The sequence below is a fragment of the Schistocerca cancellata genome, chromosome 3 (genome assembly GCF_023864275.1).
Source record: "Schistocerca cancellata isolate TAMUIC-IGC-003103 chromosome 3, iqSchCanc2.1, whole genome shotgun sequence".
NCBI lineage: Eukaryota > Metazoa > Arthropoda > Insecta > Orthoptera > Acrididae > Schistocerca > Schistocerca cancellata.
In genome coordinates, this window is record NC_064628.1 from 131,952,158 (window position 1) to 131,974,347 (window position 22,190).

At 38.6% G+C, this 22,190-nt stretch overlaps 1 protein-coding gene and 1 pseudogene across 3 annotated transcripts in view; both read right to left on the reverse strand.

Moving 5' to 3' along the window:
- Positions 1 to 22,190, reverse strand: part of LOC126174750 (breast cancer type 1 susceptibility protein homolog) — a 278,180-nt gene that overhangs the window by 45,795 nt on the left and 210,195 nt on the right. For all 3 annotated transcript variants that reach the window (XM_049921072.1, XM_049921071.1, XM_049921069.1), the window contains 2 exons: positions 21,034 to 21,168; positions 12,155 to 12,275 (listed from right to left, as the gene is read on the reverse strand). In XM_049921072.1, coding sequence (XP_049777029.1) covers positions 12,155 to 12,275; positions 21,034 to 21,168 — 256 coding nt within the window. The remainder of the gene's footprint in view (positions 1 to 12,154; positions 12,276 to 21,033; positions 21,169 to 22,190) is intronic.
- LOC126177416 (5S ribosomal RNA) lies at positions 14,186 to 14,303 on the reverse strand (annotated as a pseudogene).

Sequence of the window (22,190 nt, forward strand, 5' to 3'; positions counted from 1 at the left end):
TACAACACTTCCTTGCAAATGCCAGAAATCACTTCTGTTTAACTCGATGATTTTCCGTCAATTACAACAAACAGTGATCTTTCTGACAGGAAGTAACGAATCTAGTTGCACAATTAAGACGATACTCCTCAGGCACACAATTTAATTATAGTTGCTTATGAGGAACTTCAAGTTTATTGCCATTGCATGACATTTTCATTTGGAAGTCAGACTAAAACTTTTACACATACACATTCGCAGCTATACTTCCACCAGAAAGTAACATCGACATTTGAATGAATAATTCATTCACAGAACGAAACTGCATTGTCACAAAATACAGCAACAACGCATCATGTTGGAGAGAGATTATCACAGTCTAGTTTGTACCTCGTGGCTAGCCACTTGGAAAGAGAATGAATCTTATTGGCTGCTAGCAGTTACTGGTGGGGGATGTGCAGGACGGCTGAAAATAGGTCTGCCTTCCAACATGATGCGAACTATAATGTCCACACACTTTAAGAAGCAGCACCTATAGAAAATTCACACCCAGAAACCACCAACTGATACAGGTGACGCGTGGATACCAGATCAATCTTTTTTGCAATGCAAGCAAATAGAATCCTAAAAAACGATGAGTAGAAGCAAAGTTAGGCACTTGGAGAAGGGAGTGTAGTTTAGCTTTTATATCTCCAGAAGAAACTGCGTGATAAACCAGAAACTTCCACTTAGTAATACAAGGTCTTAGAATATTAAATTTCGTTTTCCTGACTGATGACCATAGATGTTAAGTCCCATAGTGCTCAGAGCCATTTGAAGCCATTTTTCGTTTTCCTATTGCTTTCCAATAGTTTACAAATTGAAGGCAAAGTTGATAATACTTCTAAAAATGCAAAAATGGCTATTTTTTACCCTCTTTTACAAAAAAAGTGTCTTTTGCAAAACTCTTTTAAACCAGTTTCAGTAGAAAGGAGATATTCAAAACGACTTAAAAACTAGATTTGGTTTTGCAATGCACGCAAATAACGACCTAAAACTCGATGAGAAGGTGAAGGTGCATTGAAAATGGCCCCATATCCTGCTATACTCAGTTAAATATGACATGTGATTATGTTCTACAACTATTTAGTACTGCCTGGGGAAGGAAATATCACAAGCCTTGATGACTAGGAAGTGATATAAAGTCAGAATAACTCAAAAAACTTCCAAAAGGGGTGTCTTTTGTCACAACTCATCATGACACATTTCAGCCTGTTTCTCTGCTAATTTCAGCCTGTTTCTTGGCTATTACTACAGAATCAAACTGGGTATAAACTTCACAATTTAACTGTGCATTACCAAACCAGTGGAGATCATGGTAGTAAAATTGTTGCATAACACCTGCAGCACAAATAATATAAATAGCCTTCAAGCCTTACACCAATGACACATTGTGTAAATTTTTGTGAAGTTCATAGCCTTCCTTACATCCTTTGGAATGTATTCATGTTACAGAGAATTATTAGTATGTCTTTTTATAGTACAATTCTATTGATGTGCTAGTTTAATTTAGGTTTAAGGTATAGCATACTTTGTATTAGCATAGTTTGTGGTTTATGTGGAACATTAATGTATTGATGAAAAATTGTGTAAGTGTCATGCTATGGTCCATGGTGACTTAACCACTACTGGTTCCTTTTAAAGTGAGAAAACCAGCATCTTCATCGCCTGATAGCTGTGCAAAAGCAGCCACGTGTGGGAGTCATTACCACAAGTCCCCAAGCCTGAAAATGGTTTCTTTACATATGACCCCAAGCCTGATGACACATTCTGTAAGTGCCAGAGGTCAGAGCTAGAAGAGGTCATATTAACAGAATATTCCGTCGGTTCTTGGTAGAACAACATTATAATAATAAATGAAAAGCACCAGTTTGCTTTTGTTCTAGAATATTATTTTTATTGCTAACCGGTTTTCGGCTTACAAGGCCATCTTCAGGCATTTACTGAGTATTATCACCAAAGAAGTTAAATGTTAGCAGACAACATTGGAAGAGAAGTAACACATCTAGAGTGAAGTAGAAACATACAGTGAGTAACATCTTTGCAATGAAATAGTAAAAACTGAACAGTACATAAATAACAATGGAGTTGTGTAACACAATTACACAATTAAGAGCAAGACTAAATTTAAACCAAAGCATGGTATTTCAAACTCTGTGGACCTAGTAAACAAGTTAAAAGGTATATCTGTCTCACACAGTGATAAATTAGTATCCTTTGATGTCAGCAGTTTGTTTTTTAACATACCAGTAGCAGAATGTATTGACATTCTGACAGAGCTGATGCACAAGTCTAATGTCAATCCTGTGGAATTGAATGACTTGAGACTGGCCACACTGACCTGCCTTGCACAGAACTATTTCCAGTTCCAAGGCACTCTTTATAAACAATTAGATGGCTTAGCTATGGGTTCACCTCTTAGTCCACTCTTGGCTGAATTATTTATGGAACATTTTGAACAAAATTTTCTAAAAACAGAACCTTTGAGTGCAAACATCAAATACTGGTTTAGATATGTAGATGATGTCCTGTGTATGTGGACTGGTACTACAAGACAACTCAACACATTCTTGAAAAACCTAAACGGTCAACATAAAAATATCCAGTTCACTATGGAAATTGGCAACAAATCCATAAACTTCTTAGATCTCACCATTGACATCAGTACACTCACACATTGTTTCAAAATTTACAGAAAAACAACTACTACAGACACAGTAATACCTTCTTGCTCACAACACCCCATAGCTCACAAACATGCAGCTTTCCACTCAATGGTACACCATCTCATATCCATCCCCATGTCCAGAGATGATTTTAAAGCAGAGTTAGATACAATAAAATTTATTGCCTCAGCCAATGGCTACAATCCAGTTCTTATTGACCACATCTTGCACAGGAAACAAAAACGGAAAATTATACCCCTCCTCTATGCCCCACCTGCTTCCCCATCCACTGTCTGCAAGAAATGGTGTACTATACCATTTCTAGGTCAGGTATCACAGACTATAGCCAAAGCACTGAAATCCTGCAAGTATAGGGTTTCCTATTATGTCAGGAACACTACAGCCCAGTGTGTTTTTAATAGCAAAGATAAGATCCAGTTATTAGCCAACAGTGGGGTATACAAAATCACCTGTTCTGATTGTGACAAATTTTACATTGGTCAGTCAGGCAGAGACATATCAACTAGGCTGGCTGAACAAGAATGCAGCTGGAGGTTGCAGAATTCAGACTCCACATTTGCTGAGCATGTACTGAGTGAGGGTCACAGCTACCAGCCAGTGTCCCATGTACTTCACTTAGCAAACAAAGGCCATAAACTCAACCTGCTGGAAGCCTTGGAAATTAACAAACATCTTGCTCACAGTCCAGATCTCATCCTAAATGACCAGACACAACTCAACACTTCCCCTCTCCTAAACTTCATATAATCATCTTTGTTGTTCATTACTTCCCACACTCTCTCTTCCTACATATTCCCATTTTCCTGTAGTCATTAAGTTGTTTTATTTGTTGCAGTTGTCTTTGTATTCCACATATGCTGTAGTTTCAATAGTTAAGGGTTTGCTTTTAACTTGTAATTGTATTACTGTCCATGTTTAACTCCCCTTGTAGTTGTCTCTTCAAATACTGTTCATATTTTACTTTGCTCATTTATTTAATGTAAACTGGTATACAGCCACTGCTTTGATTATAATGTTAATGTTAAAATGCAGTACCACCACACTCTCAAACTGTAGGTTCCCTCAAACACCTCAATTTTCCTGCATTTATTAATTTCTGTTTATTGTATTGATATGGCTTAAGTTCCTCGTGTATTCTGTATTTACATTGACAACTGTCTCTTCTTTTTTAATTGGTTGTGTATTAATCTCCATGTTTCATACCTCTTGATGCAGCCTTGCCTCTTTTTTAATTGGTTGTGTATTAATCTCCATGTTTCATACCTCTTGATGCAGCCTTGCCTAGTACTAATTTTATCTTATTTCAATAGTTTTGTTTATCAATAGAAACTGTTATGTAGGCATGCTATTCTTATTTTGTGCTAAAGGTTTTCCTGTCAACTCCATTGTTATTTATGTACTGTTCAGTTTTTACTATTTCATTGCAAAGATGTTACTCACTGTATGTTTCTACTTCTCTCTAGATGTGTTACTTCTCTTCCAATGTTGTCTGCTAACATTTAACTTCTTTGGTGATAATACTCAGTAAATGCCTGAAGATGGCCTTTTAAGCCGAAAACCGGTTAGCAATAAAAATAATATTATAGAACAAAAGCAAACTGGTGCTTTTCATTTATTAGAAGAGGTCAGGTCTCTTTTACAGTCCAAGCTGCTTACTTCAAGCTACTTCAATTTTTTTACAGGTTTCTTTACTTTGATGTAGAATGTCATAAGGAAAACTATACTGCTGGCCAGATGATATCACTGATGGCACTGTCTGGGAAGAAATTTTGACAAGATAGAACCTAAAAAATTACACTTTTGAGGTTGTTGCAAAGAGTGTCAGCCCATCAATGTCTAGGTCGTTCCTTGGATCTCTTCCCAATGACTTCCACTGTGTATGCTGCCTTTGCAATGGTGTTGTCCTCTGTGCACATAACATGCCAAACCAGCACAGGTGACGTTCTTGCATTTTCTTCTGAGTCAGTACAACTCCAAAATATTTCATGATAGTGTCTTTGAAATGTGATCCTGCTGAGTAATATGACCTCTTTATCTAAGCATCTTAGTCTCCATCACCTCCAATCACTGTTCTGCCTCTTTGACTTCAGATGATCCATAATCCAACAATTGTTGGTGATGTCTGTTGTTGTTCACCACTTCACCCAGGCTGCCTGCGTCCTTGCACTGACCTCGTCTGTAACTTCGCCATCACTAGAGATTGTAGAACCGATATACTTAGATATTTATACTCTTGATAAATCTTTCCTGTCAATGTCGATGGTCGAACTTCTTGCGGATCTGATGCCACATACTCAGTTTTCTATTTTTTGAGCCACAGGCCATATCACATAAGTCAGTCATTCCACACTTGTGTTTGGTGCTGGAGATCAATCTTGTTCTTCACAGTCAACATGACATCGTCAGCACAGAAAAATGTCTTTGGTAGTGACATGTGCAGCTATGATGTGACAGTGTCGATCACAAGAATAAACAGTAGTGATGCTACGGCCAAGCCTTGGTGGACTCCTACTGTGATGTGAATGTCATTTGAAGCTTCTGCAGCTGCTTGCACATAGCTCTTTGGTTCTACACACAGAAGTCATAGCCAGTTAATGAGGTACTCTGGAATGCCATCATGGTCTCAAAAGTTCTGACCAGATTAGATCAAGTGGTACCCAATCAAAAGCCTTTTCATGGGCTAGAAAAACAAGGTGCAGTGGCTTCTTCTTTTCGTGGTATTTTTCAACCAGTGCAGCATGGATTGCACCTGTTGTACCACAATTTTTCACAAATCTGGCTTAGTTCCTTGTGATCTGAGCTATCTCGTGAATCATTTGTAGAGAACGTGTTCAAGGATCTTCATCATGTGGCTCAGAAATCTGGTCAGGCAGTAATTAGAACACTAAGCACAGCTTCTCCATCTCCTTCACAGCACCCTTGATTTCAGCAACATTAATTTCCTTGACTGGTCCTTCAACTGCTGACATGGTTGGTACTGATGGATAGAGAAGACCCTCAGATGAAATTCTCTCACAGTAGCTCTACCATTGTGTCCTTGCTTTCTTCCGGTTGTTCAGCAGCTCACCCATTCTGTCACTGATGCAACACAAGTGTTGGATGTCTTCTGTTTTCCGAAGTTTCAATTTGACTAGTCAATAAAACTCCTGTTCCCCTTTGTATGTGTCTAGTTGCACATAGAGATTTGAATACTTGTCTACTTTTGTGACTGCAATGATGATCTGCACCTTTCTAATGGCTTGTTTGTAGGCATTCCAATAGTATAGTGTTCTGCCTGCAAGAAACGTGTGGTGCAATTTTCTGTTCTTGCATACAGCATCCTTAACACTGTCACTGCAAAGCCACCTGTCTTTGCTGATCCTTCGTCATTCTGGTTTCATTGTTCCAAGAATAGAGTGTGCAGCTTCATGAACAGAGATCTTCAATTTAGTCCAGCTATCTTCGACTGTGGCCATTGGGGGCACTGTAATTTCTGTCATAACGTCAGTCCCCTTCTCCTTGAAGCGCCACCAATTGATTCTTGATGGTCCACTTCTACCAGAGCACCCAGATCTTGGTGGGTTTATTCTGAGCTTACAGACGACCAGTTGGTATTGCACTGCGAGTTTTCATATGGAACGACTTTCAAGTCTAACACACCTTTCAGGTTACAACCTCTTACTAGGACAAAGTCAATCCAAGTTGCATTTGATCCACTACAGTACGTGATTAGATGAGTTCCATGCTTTCCTAAACAAATGTTTGTTTGTGACAACCAGCTCATGAGTTCCTGCACAATCCAGGATTTGCTGGCCATCATCGTTCTTCTCTACATATCAATGTCCCCTGTGAGTGTCAGGATCTTCTTTTCTTTGTCCGCCATGTACATTCATGTCACCAGTGATAATGAGGTAGTCTTCGCCTGGGACTTCAGCAGTCTTATGGAATACCCATAAGGATTCCTTATTCAATTTAATTTTTTATGAAAAGACTTTTGTAGAGCTGAATGCTGTAGAAATGTAAAAAAAAGAAGACTACTTATATGCAGTTTTTCTGACTAAAGCTCATTTTATAGTCGTTAGGATTTTTATTATCATTTAATTTCCGTATCCATGGAATATGGGCCAATCTCCAATGCACCTCCACATTCCCGTTATTTTTTTTTTTAGGGCTCATTTTAGGTGGTCTAGAGGAGTTTGAAGAAGACAACTATTAAAAAAAAGGGGGGGGGGCTGAAAATGCCATTTTTTGCATTTTTAGAAAAAAAAAATCATCTTTGCCCTCAACTTGTAAAACTATTGAACATCAATAGTAGAATGAAATTTTATATTCTAAGACCTTGTACTGGCAGGTTTATATATTCAAAGTTTAGGTTTATCATGCTGTTACCTTCAGATACACAAAAAACTTAAATTCAAATATTTTTTCAAACATCTACTTTTTCAGCTGACTTTGCTGAATCTTGTCATATTTTAAGGCTTATATGCTAGCTGGCTAAGCAGGAATGGCTAGAGGACAAATGTAAGGATGTAGAGGCTTATCTCACTAGGGGTAAGATAGATACTGCCTACAGGATGTTTAAAGAGACCTTTGGAGATAACAGAACCACTTACACGAACATCAAGAGCTCAGATGGAAACCCAGTTCTAAGCAAAGACGGGAAAGGAGAAAGGTGGAAGGAGTATATAGAAGGTCTATACAAGGGCGATGTACTTGAGGACAATATTATGGAAATGGAAGAGGATGTAGATGAAGGTGAAATGGGAGATACGATACTGCGTGAAGAGTTTGACAGAGCACTGAAAGACCTGAGTCGAAACAAGGCCCCCGGAGTAGACAACATTCCATTGGAACTATTGACAGCCTTGGGAGAGCCAGTCCTGACAAAACTCTACCATCTGGTGAGCAAGATGTATGATACAGGCGAAATACCATCAGACTTCAAGAAGAATATAATAATTCCAATCCCAAAGAAAGCAGGTGTTGACAGATGTGAAAATTACCAAACTATCAGTTTACTAAGTCACAGCTGCAAAATACTAACGCGAATTCTTTACAGAAGAATGGAAAAACTAGTAGAAGCCGACCTTGGGGAAGATCAGTATGGATTCCGTAGAAATGTTGGAACACGTGAGGCAATACTGACCCTACGACTCCTCTTAGAAGCTAGATTAAGGAAGTGCAAACCTACGTTTCTAGCATTTGTAGACTTAGAGAAAGCTTTTGACAATGTTGACTGGAATACTCTCTTTCAAATTCTGAAGGTGGGAGGGGTAAAATACAGGGAGCGAAAGCATATTTACAATTTGGACAGAAACCAGATGGCAGTTATAAGAATCGAGGGGCATGAAAGGGAAGCAGTGGTTGGGAAGGGAGTGAGACAGGGCTGTAGCCTATCCCCGATGTTATTCAATCTGTATATTGAGCAAGCAGTGAAGGAAACAAAAGAAAAATTCGGAGTAGGTATTAAAATCCATGGAGAAGAAATAAAAACTTTGAGGTTCGTTGATGACATTGTAATTCTGTCAGAGACAGCAAAGGACTTGGAAGAGCAGTTGAACGGAATGGACAGTGTCTTGAAAGGAGGGTCTAAGATGAACATCAACAAAAGCTAAATGAGGGTAATGGAATGTAGTCGAATTAAGTCGGGTGATGCTGAGGGAATTAGATTAGGAAATGAGACCCTTAAAGTAGTAAAGGAGTTTTGCTATTTGGGGAGCAAAATAACTGATGATGGTCGAAGTAGAGAGGATATAAAATGTAGACTGGCAATGGCAAGGAAAGCGTTTCTGAAGAAGAGAAATTTGTTAACATCGAGTATAGATTTAAGTGTCAGGAAGTCATTTCTGAAAGTATTTGTATGGAGTGTAGCCATGTATGGAACTGAAACATGGACGATAAATAGTTTGGACAAGAAGAGAATAGAAGCTTTTGAAATGTGGTGCTACAGAAGAATGCTGAAGATTAGATGGGTAGATCACATAACTAATGAGGAAGTATTGAATAGGATTGGGGAGAAGGTAAGTTTGTGGCACAACTTGACTAGAAGAAGGGATCGGTTGGTACGACATGTTCTGAGGCATCAAGGGATCACAAATTTAGTATTGGAGGGCGCGTGGAGGGTAAAAATCGTAGAGGGAGACCAAGGGATGAATACACTAAGCAGATTGAGAAGGATGTAGGTTGCGGTAGGTACTGGGAGATGAAGAGGCTTGCACAGGATAGAGTAGCATGGAGAGCTGCATCAAACCAGTCTCAGGACTGAAGACCACAACAACAACTATATGCTAGCAATGCAAAACCAAATATAGTTTTTTAGGTGTTTAGGAAAGTGTCTTTCTAATGAAAACAGTTCAAAAGAGTTTGTAGAAGACACTTCTTTGGTAAATATGGGCCAAAATAGCCATTTTTTGTCATTTTTGGAAAAATTGACACCTTTTCCCTCAAATTGCAAACTATTGGAAAGAAATACGAGAATCAAATTTTACAGTCCATGATCTTGTATTGGTAAGTTATTATGTGCAAAGTTTCATGTTTATCACATAATTACTTCTGGAGAAATAAAAAGCTGAACTACATATTTCTTTCCAGGCATCTATTTTTTGGGCCAATCTTGCTTGAAATTATCCACGTGAAAAATGCCCAGGAAATCTTTTTTTATGTATAAATTTCACTTAAGAGAGCGCAAAAAGTTGTACAAGATGGCCTAGTTTTGTTTCTTTCAAGAAAATATTGCTAGGGATATTATGTCTCAAAGTTGCCAAAAACTCATAGCTGCATTATTATAGCTGCACTATTGAGTCAAACAAATGACTATATATCTGTAAGTATTAAATTGGTGAAAGTAAAATTTTGCCAGTGTTCACTGGTAACACGTGCAAATGTTCACACAAAATTTCAGCAAAATCCGTGATGGTCAAGTGGGCACTTTTTCTGAAATTGGAGCACATGGCATAGAATGGCCCTATAATGTTTCATGTTATACTTGACTTTGTCCTTAAAGTGAAGCCTTTCTTTTCCAACATTCTCTCTACAATTCTGTACATCGTCACAGAACATCTTTCTCAGCGGGTAATCATTTTGCATTTGGACCACATTAAGAAGGCATTCCAACATGTCTGATTAAACAGAGGAAATTTTATTCTCCTTAATACATAATTTCTCAATTACCCATTTTCTTTATGCAGAACAGACCTCAAACATTTGAAGTTGAGGTCACACAGTTTCTTTATTTTCTTCTGATGAGGTCCAGTTTCTGAAGAATGCACAAAAGCAGGAAGAGAAGCATGCACAAGAGCAACCAGGAAGATGGCCTTGAACACACAAGGGTTTTGTTTGCAGATGCAACTACGAGTATGGAAGACAGCCCCATACAGATTACAGGACACAGCAACTATTGTGTCAATGTGGCTACATAGTTCACTGTCAAATTAGTTTCTTGATGTCACAATGTTATCAAGAACTGGAATTTGTACATGTATTTGTGTTTTCGGCTACCAATGTCAACAACTGGCAGTTCATGTGCTCCATGGTCGCAGACCATTACAGTACTTATCCAAGAATAAGACAACCCTTCCACCTTCTTTAAGAGGTTCCTTGAGAAAAATTTATTTTTAGCATATTCTGACTAATCAAAATTACTAACTGTTTTATAGACAAAGTATCCGCTTAAAAAGTTAACATGACACCTACAACTTATGCCCCTTATTGATCGTCTGCATCTTAATAACACGAGAAGAAATAAAAAAAGCAAAAAGAAATGGTTTACATTAATTTTTATCTTCGCTACATTTTTACTAAGCCTTTCATTTGTAATATTATTATTTTTAATCATCATCATTACCATTAACCTAAAGGCACAGATGTGAAAATTATATCTTTTTTGTCACAATTATTTGATTGTTTCTTGATTTGCTGTTTCTGAGATTGTTGCTTCTATACTTATGGGAGAATGTTACTATGTCTCTTGTTTCCATACATATCGTCTGACCGCTGCTGCTGCATCGGCTGCACCAGCTGACACATTTCCTTTCAGCCCCATTACACCTCCCAGTGAGCACTGATTACTTTGCTCTTCTGCAGAAATGTACACCATTGTTGAGAATTTGTCCAATTTTGAAGTCAATTCTGTTCAGACTACAAATGGCTTCAGACAAACTGCAGTTTAAAGGTGTTAGATGTCCACATAAGCCAAAGTGTGCCGTATAGATTCCCATAGTTGGCACCATTATGAAATTTGCTGCTCGCTCTCCACTCCCCAAACCATTTTCATCTTAGTTCTCAACCAAGCTGGTGTCACTGTTCCCCCTCCACTCCTTCCATAGTGCTGTGCCTGAACAACTGTCAAACACAGACTGCAATATCTTCTATGCTGCAGGTCATATGTAACACCAGCAACTAATACATAAATGAAATTCCGCAATCATGATTTAGTCCAGTTCTGAAACTTTCGCTCAGCCCACAATCTAGAGATGTCTGTTGGTACTACCTCCATGATGGGTCTTAGCACTGTAATTTATTCTCACAATAACAATTACAGTCAGTTTAATATAATTTACTTAGTTTGTTTGACATTTAATTCTGGATTTTTTTCCCTTGTTTCACCTGAGTGTCACCATCCTGTGCTACCAAAGCCAATTAGAAACTCAGAATGTTTTTACCCAATGTTCTAAGATGTGAACAGTGATTGAATTTCTCATTTGTAAACTATGTGGTAAACCATTACAGTGTCTCAGAATCAAGTAATGTTTCTTAATGGACTACATTTTCACCTCCAAATGTTACCTTCACTTAAAAAGCAGCGTAAATATTTGTCTATGGTAGCCACACATGTATGAGAACTTTTATTGCAAACCTCTTCAATTACTCTACAAACCAGAGTTTGTAAGACAATAGAATTTAATGTTATTTTCTCCTGTGCTTCACACTTTGCCAAATATTAAGCAGAGCAGTAGACTGTTGTAGTGGCTAGTTCACAGTTTGTCGTTGCACTAGCACTGCATGAGTCAAATGTCAACTGACTATTCAAGCAAGATCTATACTATATTGAGCACTCTAGTGAACAGGGAAAGTTTGAGCCTATTCAAATATGAGCATCATTTTCCCAGCCCTAGCCTTCCAAATTCCTCAAAATAAAGCTGCATGTGACCTCAACAGTGAAAGGCATCATCTGTAAATGTAAGATGACCACTACATTAATCTATTAAACAATGTAAATATATTGACCTCATCAGCAATAGCTTAGTATGTGAATACCCTGTTTGTTTTTTTGTTTTTTTTTTTTTTCTCTAATGATGAATTTGCTGCCTGTAATGCCCTTAAACCCCTCTCTAGTATCTGCAGTTAGCTGATGGTAAATAGTTTGAGCAAAAAGAGGGACAATATTGCCTCAACTGCACCTTGTGTTTCAACAATTTGACAAATAAAACCAGGACAGGATCTCTACAAAATCTAAAAAGTATTCCACTCACCTGCAAAGAAGCCTTCTCTTGCTGGGTCTTCCTCAGCCAAGATGACGTGCCGTGACTGAGGCCGAGTCTTCATTTGATGAGGGCTCTCTACCACTAATGCACCAGTCAATGACAGCAACTCCTGCAAGTAGTAAATTACCATTATGAGCCAACTGTTATTCTGTTGACACAAACTGGAATGATATGTTATCCTCACGGCTTAGAAATTGTCGCTATTGTTGTAACTGCAAACGGGACGGTCATGGGGTTGAAATGACAGCACGTGCGGCGGGACCCACGGAGAGACCAGTGAACAACAAGGAGAGGACAGACATGACCAACGAAGGACAGAACAAACAACAAAAAGATCGAAGAACAGAGTCACAAAGAAACCTAACAAACACATCCACTTGTACACAGAACAAGAAAGTAAGTAAGCTGTCTAACGCGAGGCGATCTGTCCACAGATGTACGCGAGATTAGACTAGCTGGCTGAGCGAGAGGCAGGCACTTAAGTATGCTATCGGAGGTGCTGCTATTGGCCGCTGGAACCACGTGTTCCACTGTGGTGCCGTCACACTAAAAGCAGGCCAGGAGGCGCACGCCGCCACAGCTTACAGCGCGATGGTGCAGGGACCTTAGGGTTCTTCGACATCCATGATGTCTGGCGGGGATTCAAATTCTGCAGCGCGCGGTACCAGAGCTATTTTGAACATCATTTGCAACTGAACAAATACCATGCATTTGGAAAATGAATGACATTAAAAGTGTTGTCAACAACATGTAAAAAACAGGCTGGTTGGCTTGCTTACCTGATACAGGAATAATCTGAGCATAATGCAATGGTATGAGACGAAAGTGTTTGGTACAGTGTTAGTAGTACTGAAAATGGTACAGTGTTAGTAGTACTGAAAACATACTATGACACGTCTCAAATCATGTCTAAGGCACCGTATTTTACAGACTATGACACACATTTCTTTCTTCAAAAAGTTGCTCCCAAAATTCAGGAGCATCTTAATACTCAAAATTAATACAGAAATTTTGAGAGTTTGTTTAAAATTCTCACCAGTCTTAAAAATGGCAATATGAAAACCTGCCTCTATCTGGGAACATTGGATTCAACTGGCAACAAAAGTGCACCAATGCGACGAACATGAGTTACTGGGATTTGCAAGCTTGCTATCACTGTCCTCCTGTCCCGCCATCACAAACACAGAACACTGTCTAGCCTATGATGCGTCATTGTAATCTACAATGCCAGTGAACTTGAACTGAAAGTGATTTGTGTTATCGGTAACAGTACAATATTTTTGTTAGTAGCTGGTTTTGTAATGGAAAAAAATAACAGGTATTCATATGACAAGGGCAATAAATTGACAGCATTATCAATGCAGAAGAACAAGGAAACAGAGCAGCATTTCGGCCCACCACCAACAGAAAAAAAAACCATTCATGACTGACAGGCTAGTAAAGAAGAAATGAAAAAAGTGAGGAAGACTAAATGTGCAAATAGAGCACTGAATACAAAATGGCCAAAACTAGAAGATAGCATATTGAAATGTATTCAAGGACATTGTCAAAATGGTTTTGGAATTACTACAAAAATGATTCAAATAGACACTCATAGGCTAGTGCTTAAGTGGAACTTAATAGACTTTAAGGGTAGAGTTTGTTAGTGCTACAGGTTTATGAAGCATCAAACACTTAACAAGCGAACCAAAACCAAAATATCTTGGAAAATGCCACAAGACGATGAAGAGAAAGAAACTCAGTGTGGAACTAAGCCAAATAGTGAATATATGTGAAACTCCTCCGACATCTGATGTGCCGAAAAACAGTACTGTTCCCATGAAAGGTGCTGAAAATGTAATTATACAAACAAGTAACTCCGTCCACACAGGCCACGAGGGCCCAACTATACCAACTGGCTGCCGTGTCATCCTCAGCACACCGCTCTCCCAGCCATTTGTCAGTTTACGAGACCGGAGCCGCTACTTCTCAATCAAGTAGCTCCTCAGTTTGCCTCACAAGGTCTGAGTGCACACTGCTTGCCAACAGCACTGGGCAGACCAGATGGTCACCCATCCAAGTGCTAGCCCAGCCCGACAGCGCGTAACTTCAGTGATCTGACGGGAACCGGTGTTACCACTGTGGCAAGGCCACTGGCCTATACAAACAAGTGAACATGAAAAAATGCACTACACTGTTGTCCTTTCATGTTGTGCTGAGGATACAATACTTAATCCAATGATCATTTCCAAGTGCAAAACAATTCCAAAACCTTCTGAAATGCCGTCAGGTGGTGGTGTTCATGTTCATGACAAGGGTTGGACGGATGAGGTTAGTATGAAATTATGGATTAACAAAACATGGGAGAGAAGGAAAAGTGCTTTACTGAAGATGAATTCTCTTCTTGTGCTAGATCAGTTTATTAGCCATTTGAAAAATTCTGAAAGAGAAACTGAGATAGGGAGGACTTACTTCACAATTACAACCTCTTCATGTCTTGATAAATAAAACTTCAAAGTGTAAATGATGGACCCATTTTCAAAACTTTGTATTTATTCAAGTACAAATCCAAAATGAACAAGTTTTATACCAATGAAAAGAGGAAGTTTCAAACGCTTTTTCGTAACGTTTGATATCAATTTAATAAATTCAATAATTTGTAATTAATTAGTTTTAAATAATTATTTAATAATGATAAGTGTTATAAATGTCTAATGTGGCCACTGTTGGCTGCACGGCAAACATCAATGCGGTAGCCAAGTTGTCCCACACATGCAAAAGCATATCTACTGTTACTGAGTGCATGGCAGCAATGATCCAGTTCTGCAGATCATTCAGAGAGGTTGGTAGAGGCAGCATGTAAACGGCTTTCTTCACATACCCCCATAAGAAATAGGTGTGAGATCAGGAGATTTCGGTAGCCAGAAGTGCAGAGCCAGGTCCTCAAGTCCTCTGTGATCGATCCAGCACTGAGGAAGGGAGTCATTCCAAAAGCTTCATACATCACGGTGCCAATGGGGCTGGAAAATGAGGGAATAGCCATTGTTCCAACATTCAGGTGTGTGATTTCTGTTACAGTTCCTTCTGCAAAGAAGAGTGGTCCATAAACCTTCAAATACGGAACAGAACAGGTTGATCTTCGTTGGGTCTCTTTCATGTTGGAATGGTGGATTTTCCAAACCCCATATGTGAACATTGTGTTTGCTGACTTTTCCACTAAGGTGGAACATTGCTTCATTGCTAAAAATTACACGCTGTAGAAATGTGTCATCCTCCATCTTTGCTAGCACACAACCACAAAATGCGAGACACCTCTTTGTCATTGGGGTTGAGAGCCTGCACAAGTTGTAATCGGTAGGGCTAGTACAGCAAACGCCGTCTCAGAACTTTCCATACATTTGATTTGGGTATTCCAAGTTCTTGACTGGCTCTATTGGTAGATTTACTGGGACTGGGCACAAAACTTTCTTGAATGCATTGGAGATCATCCTCTGACACACGCGATCGGCCTGTGCTTTTTCCTTTGCACACAGTCCCAGTCTTTTTAAATTGCTTAAGCCAACAGCTAATGATTTTGCGATTTGGTGGTTGAATACCGAATTTGGTACGAAATGCCCACTACACTGAAATTCACAACTCACTTTTCTTGAACTCAAGAATTCAGAAAACGAATGCTAACAAAGGAATAAGCCAGACAGATATTTTGATCATGACCCCTGCAAATGAAAAAAGGATAAGAGATATGTACATAGGAACGTGGGATATGCGGAGCTTATACCAAGCTGGAGCCCTACTGCAGCTGCTAATGCAAGTACACAACTACAGTATAAAACTATTGACTCTCCAGGAAATTAGGTGGAAGGGAGGTGACGTAATGGACTCAGCAAATTTTACAATTTCTATAGTGGCAGGAGGACGAATACCTTTGGTACAGGTTTTGTGGTCGTTAAAGGACTGAAACATGCTGTAATGCGCTTCGAACCAATCAATGAACGGATGTCCATTTTAAGATTAAGGGGAACATCTTTCAACATAACAATTATAAATCTACATGCACCCACAGAGGAGGCAGATGAACAACAGAAGGATGAGTTTTATAGCAAAGTTGAGCAGTTGTATGATCAGGCTCCTAAACATGATGTTAAGATCTTAATAGGAGACTTCAATAAAAATAGGAAAAGAGGCTTATCAGCCAGCTGTAGGAAGACACAGCCTCCATGAAATATCAAATGACAGTGGAATTTGGGTTGAAGATTTTGCTATAAGTAAAAACATGACTGTCAGAAGTACATAGTTTCCACACAAAAATATACACAAAGAAACATGGCTGTCACCAGAAGGACAAACTACAAATCAGACAGACCATATTGACAGGAGGCACGGATCAGACATAATGGATGTTAGGAGCCAACGTGCGGCTGACTGCAATTCAGACAATCATCTAGTGAGAATGAAGTACAGGCAAAGGATCTCACTACCGAGTAAACAAAAAGGCCACAAACAGAAAAGTTTTGATATTAAGAAAGTAAAGTCAGAAGAAATGCGGAGAGCATATCAGGCAAAAACAGAAGAGAGGATTAAGAACGATACAGACACATTAAATGAACATATAGAATAATTTGGGAACAATGTAAGACTGCAATCCTCGAGGCAGCTGGGGAGGTTTTGGGACAGGTAAAGACTCAAAGGAAAGCAAATTGGTTTCATGAAGAATGTATGAGAAGAACTGAGGAGCATAACATAGCATGAATGAAATTATTCCAGAGAAGAACTAGAGCAAATTTGAATGATTATAATGAGAAGTGCCATGTAGCTAAGAGGGTTTGCAGAAAGAAGAAAAGAGCACTAGAAAAGAAGAAATTGAACAGCTAGGAGAAGAGAAGCACGTACGTGAAATGTACCAAATGATTAAAGAAGGAAAGGCTGGGTTTCAAACCAGAACAAATATATGTAGAAATAAAGAAAGGGTTTTGATAGGGGAGAGTAATAAAATACTCAACAGATGGGCAGAATACTTCCAAGAGTTACTGAACCCAGAAGTAGAAGGATTAGAACAAGAAGAAATGGTGGAAATAACTTATTAACACCAGAACCGACATTGGAGGAAGTGATACAAGCCATTAAGACCTTAAAAAATAATAGGACACCTGAAGACGATCAGATCCAGGCAGAACTTCTCAAATATGGTGGGGAAGCATTGTGGACAGCAATACATAAAGTAATAGTGAACATCTAGCAGGAGAGCATGCCAATGGAGTGGAAAACGGCTATTATGTGCCCCACACACAAAAAAGGAGATAAATTTACCTGCCAGAATTACTGAGGAATATCCCTGCTAAATATTACATACCTAACTAGGAGGCTTACCTCCTATGTGGAAGGGAGAATTAGAGACTATCACAGTGGCTTTAGAAGAAATAGGTCAACAACTGACCAAATATTCACATTACGCATACTACTTGAAAAATGTTATGAACATCAAATAAACATACATCAGCTTTATAATGATTTTAAACAAGCCTATGATAGTATCTAAAGAGTGATATAGCGGAATGTGATGGAAGAGGCAGTAATACCTAAGAAGCTCATTAAATTTACTATGATGACCATCAGTGAAACCAACTGTAAAAGTAAAAATAAAGGGCGAAATCTCCAGAGAAGTTGAAGTGAAGAAGGGACTGAGACAGGGTGACAATATCTCCTCACTGCTATTCAACCTCTGCCTAGGAAAAGTTTTAACTCACATAGAGATAAATAGTGGAGGAACCATTTTTAATCATACACTGCAGTACCTGGCCTACGCAGATGATGTGGCAATACTCGCACGAAACACCGCTGTGCTGCCTGATGCCTATCAACAACTGTAGAGAGGCGCAAGAGAACTTGGCCTGGTAGTCAATGTTGAAAAGACCAAATATATGGCAATGACCAACCAGTGAAACCTACCAAATCTCAGGATAGCCGACAAGGAGTTTGAAAGGGTAAGAGATTTCAAGTACTTCGGATCGACTATCACAGAGACAAATGACATCAGCAGCGAGGTGAAAGCTAGAATAGCAGCAGGCAACATATGCTACTTTGCCACACTGCCCATGCTTAGGAGCTCACTTCTATCATGAAAATCTAAAATCCTCATTTACAAAACAATTACAAGACCCACTGTTATGTGCCGAGACAAGGACCATGACTGCAAATGAGCAAAGGATCCTTAGCATTTGGGAAAGAAAGGTTCTGCGTAAAATGTACGGCCCAATATATGATCAAGAAGTTTGGTGCATCCATACGAATGCAGAATTAGAACAACTTTTTGAAGAGCCTGACATTGTCACTACCATTAAAATAAGAAGACTGCGATGGGCAGGACACATGGTCAGAATAGAGGAAGAGAGAACATGTTAAGATGATTTTTTTATGGCAAGGCTGGAGGCAGACAGCAGAAGGGATGTCCCAGAAAGAGATGGATGGACGGAATTGAAGAAGACATGAAAAAGCTGGGTGTCAGAGGATGGAGACGGAAAGCCATGGAACGGATAGAATGGCAGATTATTGTGATGCAGGCCAATGCTGTACCACAATGTGGTGTGTGGGAATAGAGCAGTGGATCTTATCAGAGTAACACAGTGGTCTGCTCATGTAAGTGAAGGTCAGGTTAGCGCAGAGGACAACCCATGAAGTGGAACAGACTACACCTACCAGTTAATTTTAATGAAATTCTGAGAAACAATCAATGAAAAACATGTGAAGACATTGTATATGAGGCGAGGATGCCTGTCAATTCTGTTAACAGAATTGTAACTGAAATATTAAAGATGAGAAAAATTGTGATCAGATGGGTTCTGCACAATCTGAGTGACATGCAGAAAGCAGGTCACAAAAGAGTTACAGAAGAAATGCTTAAACATTATCAAATAATTTCTGAAAAGGAGTTTCGCATTCGATGAAACATAGATATGAGATTTTGAGCAAGAAATGATATCTCAGTCACCACAATGGAAAAGTTCTGATTCTCTGCACCCGAAAAAATTTTGCCACCAACAATCAAAGGTGAAACTTATGACGATCTTTGTGTAGAACATAAATGAAACCATAGCTACAAATATAAAGAGTTCCAGAGGACATCTGTAATAGGCGTGTACTACAAGCTGTTTTTGCAAAATGTTTTGCACCCAAAAATTTGTTGAAGGTGATCTGACATTCTTGCAGCTGGCATCCTCATTTTGCACGTTAATGCAAGATGGCAAATTGCCCTATCAGTGAGAGAAACACTCAACAAATATGAATGGGAAATACTTTGCCACCCACCAGACTTTGATTTGTTCCCCAGATTGAAGGAACAACTCCATGGAAAACATTTTGATACTTGTCCATTGAGATGACCCAAGTAATCAGACAGCTCAACAATGAAGGGGCGCTTTCCAGAATACAAAAGTTGCCAAAACATTGGGAAGCTGTCATAAGCAAGAATAGAGATTATATGAAGGCCTGTAAAGGTATTATGTAAAATACATTATTTTCTTCAATTCTGTCTTACAGTGTGCAGAACTTTTAAAATGACACTTGGATTCTACAGATCTTGGATGCCAAGAAGAAAGACCTTGGACATTATAAAGTAAAACACAACCTGTAAGCTACAATTCAGGTGACCTAGAATAGATTTTTATGAGTGTGATCAGTTATCCTAGTTCATCTAGTGCATAAAAGAGCATAATCAAATAACTTTGAAATCTCTAAAAGAAAAACTCAGGTAATGGTATTTAAGAGCACATAATTTTCAGATCATAAATATACTTAGATGGTCTGTATCTTGAAGAAAGAGCAATTTTATTCTTACATCAACTAAATAATACTTGAATATGGCAGAGCATTTACACAACTTTGCTAGTTTTTCGTGAATGTAAGGCATAACCAGAATAACACTACTGGAAAACTACCAGACAAAGACTCAACTGAAATTCTACAGGAAAATGGCAGTCTTAAGCTTTTCTGTGCGGGGGCGCCCGCATACGCTGGTGGTAAACTAAAGCCAAATTGAAACTACATATATGAAGTTCATGAGAGGAGTCAAATGTTGCCGCAGAATGTATGACATCCATAGTAACACACACACACACACACACACACACACACACACACAGGAAAAACTTGAAGGTTGGATGCAAAAATTGACTATCTACCAAAACAAGGTACAGGATATACACTGGAAAGTGAAATATGTTTGGGGAGACTAAGGAAGAGGTAAAGTAGTACATTAGGACATCATCATCACAAGCCTAAAATCATCAGCAGAACTAACACTAGGTCCTAAAACAGAAATTCATATAATTCATTTACTACATGCAGGTAAAATAACAGACCAGGACACAATCACTAGCCTAAAACCATCAGCATGACTAATGCTAGGTCCTAAAATGAATTTCATATAAATCATTTAGTATATTATTAAAATATACTTAATGCCATATGGAACTCAAGAATGGAGACTTATATATCTACCATTAAGTAAAAAAAGTTTGAGAATTTCAAAAAGGAAATTAATATCTACATTATAAAGAATATTTTCAGTATAATCTTTTATGCTGTCAATACTAGGCTTTAGAGGTATTTGGAAGATTGCTGACGAGAGACACACTATAAGTAAGGGCAGAGATTATAGCTACAGTCAACAACAACAGACCAAGACTTTCAGCCATTTGTGTATAACAGATAATGATTAATCCATTTCAGCTACTTCGATTTTACCTAGCTGCAGTGCCATCGGAAAATTTTCAACAAACTCCAGCAATTAGAGCCAGGTTGTTACTCTTCAGGAGATAATAACTGTCAATATCACACTGCCAAGATGAAAGTATGACTATTAGATAATGTGAAGAAATATGATAAAATTTTACCTTAAGGTCATCAACAGCAGTAGCACTGAATGGCCCAACACAGCAGAAAACAAAATCATGGAAGAGTGGAGTAGATGCCAGCCGTGACTTACGTGGTCCGCTGCCTCCAAGGCAATCTGGAAGTTCGTATGGTTCCTACAAACATCAGGAAAGTGTAATTTATGGAAATAAAATACCTCCTGCTTTCATCTGTAGGTTGTTCTCTGGTACACAATTTATAATAGGTAATCTATCTCAATGCCACAATAAGTGTTAGAAATGAATTTCATCTTCTAAAAAGAACCAATACAATGATGTAATTGAGAATACCTTAAACTGCTCATCAATGCACACTGGCCTTGTAGTTTTTGTATAAACACTTTCCTTTAATCTAGTTTTGTCTATGCAACGAACAGTAGTTACACAAACAGAACTACAATAAATGAAATATGGTATACTGCCGAATGTGAGATAGTGTGAGAATTAATTCCAAAAACAATATTATCATCCTCAGACAATGAATTCATTTGAGTGATTTAGCTATCGTATCAAACATCTGCAGAAAATGTCATTTCAATTTATTACAGTACAACAGATAAACAGATTAACTTTATACGCAAGATGTCCCAAATATTTAGGATCAAAAATACAAACTGTTGGAGAAATCCAATACCTCAGAAAAAAAATTTAAGCTCATAGCAACTATTCAAAGTGACAACTGCCACTGTCAATGCATGCATTCATTATAATGGCGCACAAAATTTTGCTGTCGTTTTTAAAAATGCTCCTGTTGTATATTACACATTGAGAAAGGCAGGGAGGATCCTAACAACAGTTCATCTTCAGTGTCTATTGGAGTTTCATAAACAAACAACTTCGTGAAATTCCACAGGAACTGGATTTGGCACAGAGCCTCCCCCTTTTAGTCTAACTATGAGGGTACTGTTCAGGTGCCCACAGATATATATTTTGGAGTTGGGATTGGGTTGAAATACCACCATCACCAATAAGAGATGTGGTCCCAATACCTTTGTCAGCAGTCAAGATTCTACTACTGAATCTTGTACAATAATTCCATCCCATAAGTTCATGGGGATTCATTGGTGGTAATATGAGACAAGTGTGGCACATGGATTTCCACCACTCCATCCACATATGGTTAAAATGGCAGTCGTGAA